This window comes from Cavia porcellus, unplaced genomic scaffold (assembly GCF_034190915.1).
Source record: "Cavia porcellus strain 051 isolate PalLab524CR breed Dunkin Hartley unplaced genomic scaffold, mCavPor4.1 scaffold_16, whole genome shotgun sequence".
NCBI classification, from domain to species: Eukaryota; Metazoa; Chordata; class Mammalia; order Rodentia; family Caviidae; genus Cavia; species Cavia porcellus.
In genome coordinates, this window is record NW_026947499.1 from 35,746,201 (window position 1) to 35,752,877 (window position 6,677).

The window sequence follows — 6,677 nt, forward strand, 5'->3', positions numbered from 1 at the left end:
GGCAGTTTCCCAAGAATTTCTCTCCACTCCAGAGTAGATAAGCTGCAGAGTGAAGACCTGGGAGGCTGCAGATCCCTGTCCTGCTATAAAGGTATCCTGCATGACACAGGGGAAACAGGCACCCCACTGGGCTGTTTTTGGAGGCTGGGCTCAGAGGGTCTAAAAGCCTAGGAAGATGGAGGCAGCTATTAAATGTGCTTACTCAAAACTGGGGACCAAGATCTGTCCACCTGAGCAGGGGGGTGGGGTTTCTGGAGACACAGGCCAGAAAACTAACTTCAAGGGAAAAACTTTGTGTGGGCAGGAAGTTTCTAGAGCACAATGGCTGAAAAGACAATGACAGGCAGGACCAGTGTGGAGCTAAGTGATATTGGAGGTGCCTCGTGCTCTGCTTGGCCCCACCACCCCCACATAGCCAGCTGGTAGCAAAGCCTAGGATGTGAGGCAAGACCACAGAGCCTGGTGGTAGTTTGGAATTCTTTCTTCTCTTTCATTAAAAGGGGAAAAGAAAGTGGAAATCAGATACCCCTGGGCTCTGGGGAAGGCATGCATGCAGCCCCAGCAGGCAGGCACTGGGGATGGGAGGGAAGAGTCCTGGAGTTTCCCATAAACCTTTTCTCAAGGGGAACAGCAGTGCAAGCTAACAAGAGGATGGTGGGGTGAGGCAGGGCCCTGGGGAGAGGAGTGGCGGCCAAGGGGATTGGGGCTCACTCTAACATGCAAAGTCCAGCTGCCCCATAAACTAGGTTGCTTTCAAAGAGTGATTTACATATAAATACACAGACACAGCTACACGCACACATGCGGAGAAGGCTCTGCATTCCCAAGTGTGGGGATCTAGGCCAGCTGTAGGGAGCTCCAAGTCAGTAGCCAGCCGTGTCTTTGCTGGGTGACTGTCCACAGTGCCCCTGGGCTAGGGCAGAGCAGGACAGGTGAATCCTCTTCTGTGGAAAGGCTGTTTGGTCTCCAAGGTGCTGCTCACCAGGTAGCTAAGCCACTCTGAGCCAAATCCGTGTGAGCTGGGGACTGCATGCCTTTGCTCCATGAACTTGCATGCATGCAGCTGTGCATGTTGGCACAAGATATATCCCTGCCAGACTAGAGTCCATCTCTCCCCTCCAGGGCTCCAGGGCGCAGGGGTTCAGACAAAGGAAGGGTGAAGGGGGCCCATGGAGACATCCTCTCCCCCGCCCCACGGGGTCCTGGCCTCCGGGAGGGGGGAGGGGCCTCCCTTATCTCTCTGCCTCCATGGCAGGGTGAGCCCTGGGTTCTGAAGCAGCTTGTTGAGGGGCCAGGGGAGGCCAGTCTGAAGCCGGAGTAGGGGGTGCTGGAGTCCACAGGGATGGCTGCGGCTGGTGGTGCTGAGGGCCCCCAGGGGGTGAGGCTGCAGTTGGCCAGCTGGGTGCCACAAAGCTGCCAGTGGCAGCATGGGGGAAGTGTGGTGGGGGCGATGTAGCTGTTGTGGCCATTGGGCTGCCGCTACTGCCACTGTGGAAGCTCTCTGAGGCCTTGAGACGTGAAAACATGGTGAGAGCATCAGGGAAGTTGGGGGGTGTGGCAGGGGTGTTGGCAGGAGTGCACATCTGTGGGGAAAGAAAGGAGAGAGGAAGGAGTAAGTCCTCCTTTTTGGGAGGGCCCCAAGGTCCCCATTGCCTCTGAAAGAGACAGGTGTCTCCATACCCCTTTCCCTAGGTGTCACCTAGGTTTCGCCCTGGCCCAGTTGATCCCAATGCTGGGGCTCACAGGGAAAGGCACAGCTAGGCTGACCCAGCTTCACTGGGGAACCTGGGCTGCAGATCCACACTGGCCAGTGCAGGGCCATGAGGCTTTCCCAGCCCCTGAATCAGCACAGCATTCCCAGAGTGCTGCCCTATTGTACAAGCAGAAGCCCAAGCTCCAAGGGCCAGTGTTACCTAGGTCCAGCTGAACCCACGATGCACACTAAGCCCACACTCCTGCAGACCCATCTCAAGGAAGTTTAGCTGCATGTACACTGCCCTCCCCTGATTTTGAGAACCACTTGTGCACCCACCTGGCTCAGCCACCTTCCTCCCTGTCCACTACAGAAAGCCCCTATCGGGGCACATGTAGGTCTCCAGGGGACACTTACCATCTGGTGGTGATGGTGGCTGTAGGGGATGTTGGTCTCCTGGAAAAAGGCGCTGAGGGCCGTCTACAGGAAAAAAGATTGTGCTTACCCTCCAGAACCCTCCCTAACCCTAGTTCCCAGGCTTCTTTGGGGTTTAGCATGACCATATGCTGGTCTCTGAGTAGAATAAAGTGAGCTGAAGTGGTCAACAACCAGCTGTATACCTGTCAACACCCAACCCTCACCATCAAACATGGAGGCACCATGCAATTGGGGATAGGGTAGATGGATTAAGACCCTCAAAAGGCTGCTTGGCAGGTAACTCCTAGCTCCGCAGCCCATTCTTCACATACTCCTGACACTGTGGCTGTGGCTCTAGGTAGGTAGACAGTACCGTCACTCTATTTTATTAGGAAAGGCTGCATGTTCCCACCTAGACAGTAACGAGGCTCTTCTCTGAGTCCATTCTTTCCTTTTAACCACAGGGATCTTGAGTTCAAACCTAGAGGGCAGAGACCTCTTCTATGTTCTACTCCACCAGTCTATAGGGATCACATTGCCCAGTCTGGACCTCAGTGTCTCTATCTGTATCACAAGGACCAATCAACAGTGACCTCCTTAAGATTACCATGTTCCCTCAGGGAAGGCCTGAACTTAAATGGGAGGGGTCTGGGTTTTATACTCACCCACCCAACCCTTCCCAGGAATGTCAAGATGGTGAGCAGGAGGGTGGCCTTAGCACTGAACCCAGCCAAAGACTAAAGAGCGCCTGTGACAACTTCATGTTGGGAGCATGACACTCCACCTTTTCCTGCCACCAAGCAAGATGCTGCCTTTTCAAGCTGTGTTCCATTAAGCACTTACCACCACAGAAACTGGCCCTGAATCACTTGCTTTTACAGACAGGGAAACTGAGGATGGGATGACTCACTAGGCTAGGTCATAAGATTAACAAACGGCAGAGATGGGGTTAAGACTATGGCCTGAGACTCCAGGCATTGCCCTTGGGACTCTCCCAGGTAGGTGGCTGGAGGCTTAAACAACCCCTGTCAGGATCAGCTCAGACCTCTTGAGGTCCCTGGCAGCTGGGGGAGGGAGTCTGTGGGAAGTGCTGACATTTATCACACCTCCCCTGGGCCTGTGTGGGAAATAAAAGAGCTGACTGCTCTTGTGAAAGTGCTGGGGAATGGAGGGGCCTCTAAATGTGTAAGGGGTCCTTCAGGCATTGCCAAGTCCCTGACTGGGACCTGAAGTCATCTTCCCTGGCAGACCTGCTCCCCAGCTTGTGCTGCCCAATAGACTTCTTGTTTTCCCTTACCAGCACAGGCAGAAATCCAGCCTGGTTCCCAGCCTGTCCTCAGGGTTTTTTTTAAAGTAAACTCAAATAAATTATTTTGAGAATTTCCTGGAGACACCCTATCTGGGTGTCCCTAAATGGGATTGGGGCTGGGTCTCCAAGCACTTTTCCTGGAAGCAGTAGCCATGCCCTTCAGCCCAGGCTCACTTTGCAAACCCCAGAAGCCCAGAGGGCACACCCAATTCTGTCCCCCAAAAGCCACCACAAGGTGAGTACTCCACTAAGAACATCTGCACAGCTAGACAGAAGTCCCCTCTCCCTGTAGCCTCTGCTCCCATTAAAACCTGAATCTGAGTATGTGACCCAGAAACACTACCCAGTATAAGCTGCCAGCCAGGTGAAGGTGGTTATAAAGGGGGATGGGCTAATCATGAGGAATTCCCTCACTCAATCCTAGACAGAGGCTTCAAGTTTGGGGGTTCATAGTCCACTGGCTCATACCCAAGTATGCCCCACTTTATAGACAGTGAAACTGATGCCACCACTCTACAGGGCAGTCCTAACACTCCTATGGACAGAGTTCTTCCCCAGATCCTGCAATCTTCAAAGCTACATTTTCAATTCAACCTGTGGTACCTCAGAGACATAGCTTGGGTGTCTGACTCTGAAGGACAGGCTCAAAGTTGTGCAGGCAGGGCCCCTTTCCACTAGACATCTCCTTGCACAGCCCAGGCAGGCAAGGAGCCCTGCATGTACAAGTGGGACTCCAGCAAACTGCCATGAATGCAGTTTTGCAAGTTTTACCACAACCAACCCTACAGACAAACAGGGCTGATTAGAGTTGTTGGAGAGGTGGGGATCTGGGAGCTTCCTTTGGGTGGGGCTGCAGTAGGGGAGAAGGCAGAGAGTTGGCCATTCAGGCCTTAGAAGCAGACTTACATGGTTCCCCCTAGGTACAGATGTGGAAACTGAGGCCTAAAAGAGCAGCTTCTTCTGTCCTGGTTGAAAACACTGCAGAGGCAGTGACTGAAAGTCTTGGGAGGGAGGAGGTGAGCAAGGTGAGGAAGATGGATGGATCTGGGTGGGAAGATTACTGCCTTTCAATCTCAAGCTGGGGGAATTCTGATTCCCACCATGTTCAAAGCAAAGTAAGCCTTAAAGCCTTCTGAGTTCTGGTTCTCCCTGGAGATCCAAACACTTTCCGTTGGATGGGTCCCAAAGAAACTAGGTTCTGGGATAGAGCTGGGCACAGACATCAGACTACGACCCCACATCTATCAGGGGCACCACTCCAGAACCTGGCCTTATCACCCACGAGAGTGATTTCAGGGGGCTGAGGTCTGATGGACTCTAGGGAGCACCCTAGAGTTCATCAGACAGCTCTACCACCTTGTAAGTGAGCAAAGACCTCGTAGGTGGGGTAAAAGCCCGAGAGGGGCAGCCCTATCTTCTGCCCAAATGGCTTGTGCCACTGACCCACACACCACTTCTAGAGCAGCCCCAAAGGCACAGGTTCCTCTCCCAGCCCAGAGGGTACCTAGACCCGCAGAACGACCCACAGGCACACCTCTGTGTATACACGCACAAACATCTGCACTGTAATGTGGGGCTCCAGTCACTGCCGATACACTCCACGTTGGGTATGCATACACATACCGCACAGATTTGGGCATGATACTCTCTACAAACCGACCCAAATACACAAGCTGAACATACTCGAAACATGACACACAACTACCTCGTACCTGACACGCGGCTGGGCGGACTACGCGTCCGCACACGCACCTACATGCCCACAACCCTCGATGTGCCCCGCTGACGCCAAGCGCAGTGCGTGCGTAAATACAAATGCACATGTACATATACGCACACGCGCAAGCCGCCCACCGAGCACACGGACCAGAAGCCGCCGGGCGGCTCCGCCCTCGGCCCGGCCCGGCTGGGGCGTCCTTCTTCCGGCCAGCCGCCGCCCCGCCCTCGGCCGTTACCCGGACAAAGGGGGGGGGGTCTACAAGTGGACCACTGGGCTGCGGGCGCCGGCCTGACCGGCGGGCCGGCGGATAGAGCCCTCTGCCCGATCTGGGAGGCGCCCCCGGCACGTGTCCATGCCGCCCGCCCCGCGCGCACCTCGAACTGCCAGTGGGCCGCCTGCAACAGCTGCTTCGCCTGGTCGGCCGCGCAGCCCGCCGTCAGTACGAACTGGTTGATCATGACCTGGTGCTTAAGCTCGTCCATGTTCACCGACATGGCGCCGCCGCGCTGCCCGCTCCGGCCGCCTGCGCGCTCGCGCCGCGCCTCACGCGTCCACCATTAGCGAGCCGGCTCCGGCTAATACAAATATTTACCGTGCGCTCTGACTCGCCGCGCCTCGCGGCCCCGGCGGCCGGCGGGGCATGCTGGGACCTGTAGTCCGCGACGCCCCCGCCGCCGGGCGGGCTGCGAGGGCGGGTCTGGTAGCTGAAAGCCTACGGAGTGTCCCGCAGATCACAAAGTGGGCGCAAACGCTAGGTTTCCGGGTTTCGTGGACTTTGCAGCCCTTAGAGAGCGGAGACCCCAGTAATTCTGGCCCAAATACGCTTCATTAAGCCTCAACACACAGTAGGCGCCAATAAATATCCAGTGAACTAGGGAGTCGGCCCTTCCAGGCGCCGCTCAATGTCACTTCCTCCAGGAAGCTTTCAGAGTCTCCCAAAGCATTCTCGCCTTGCCTTCCCCAATCTGGTTCTCGACCAGGTGGAAAGGAGGATTGTCTCGAGATAGGGTCGGTGCCGAGGACAGGCCGACGAGGCCTATAGTTTCTGGCGTTTTGGGGTCACCGTCCGTACAGTGACCACTTTCCCCCGCAAACAGATCGTACTGTACGCCAGAAAGTCTAGCTCTGAGTACAGGGACGTTAGGACCCCGCGGAACCAGTTCCGGAGCCGCTTTGGACTTACCTTCCCATAATGCATCGGTTTATTTGCATCTTTCTGTCCCGGGTGACGTCAACTGAGAGAGGTCGTTCCTCGGCCAATGGGCTGCCACAGGGTGTTAGGACCTGGCCATATAAGGTAAACAAAGCTGGTAGCCCAATGAGGCAGCCGTGAGGGCGGGCGGGGGCGCGTCACGTGTCATGCGGAGGCGGGGCTGAGGCGGGGGTGGGGCATTGCGGGTTGTGTTTACAGACCCGCACATGCCACTTCCGGTTGACGTAGCGGGTGGGACAGATTGCGAGGCTGGTTGGGGTTGGCGGCAGCCATAGGCAGTGGGTGAAGCTCGCGGTTTTGTTAATTTGCGTGATCTTGGCCTGAT

The 6,677-nt window shown here is 55.8% G+C and overlaps 1 protein-coding gene across 1 annotated transcript; it reads right to left on the reverse strand.

The window, feature by feature from the left end:
* Positions 1–466: 466 nt before the first annotated feature.
* On the reverse strand, positions 467–5,725 carry Ubald1 (UBA like domain containing 1). Its single transcript, XM_003477724.5, has 3 exons — positions 5,514–5,725; positions 2,111–2,173; positions 467–1,583 (listed from the first exon to the last, which is right to left on the reverse strand). The coding sequence occupies exons 1-3, from the start codon at positions 5,631–5,633 to the stop codon at positions 1,233–1,235; spliced, it is 534 nt and encodes a 177-aa protein (XP_003477772.1). The 5' UTR covers positions 5,634–5,725; the 3' UTR covers positions 467–1,232.
* Between the last annotated feature and the right edge of the window lie 952 nt (positions 5,726–6,677).

Coding starts and splice junctions, on each gene's coding strand:
- Ubald1 (XM_003477724.5), bottom strand. CDS start 5,633: ATGTCGGTGAACATGGACGAGCTTAAGCACCAGGTCATGATCAACCAG. Junction 2,174..5,513: donor CGGCCCACTGGCAGTTCGAG/GTGCGCGCGGGG, acceptor TTTTTCCTGTAG/ACGGCCCTCAGCGCCTTTTT. Junction 1,584..2,110: donor GCCACCATCACCACCAGATG/GTAAGTGTCCCC, acceptor CTTTCCCCACAG/ATGTGCACTCCTGCCAACAC.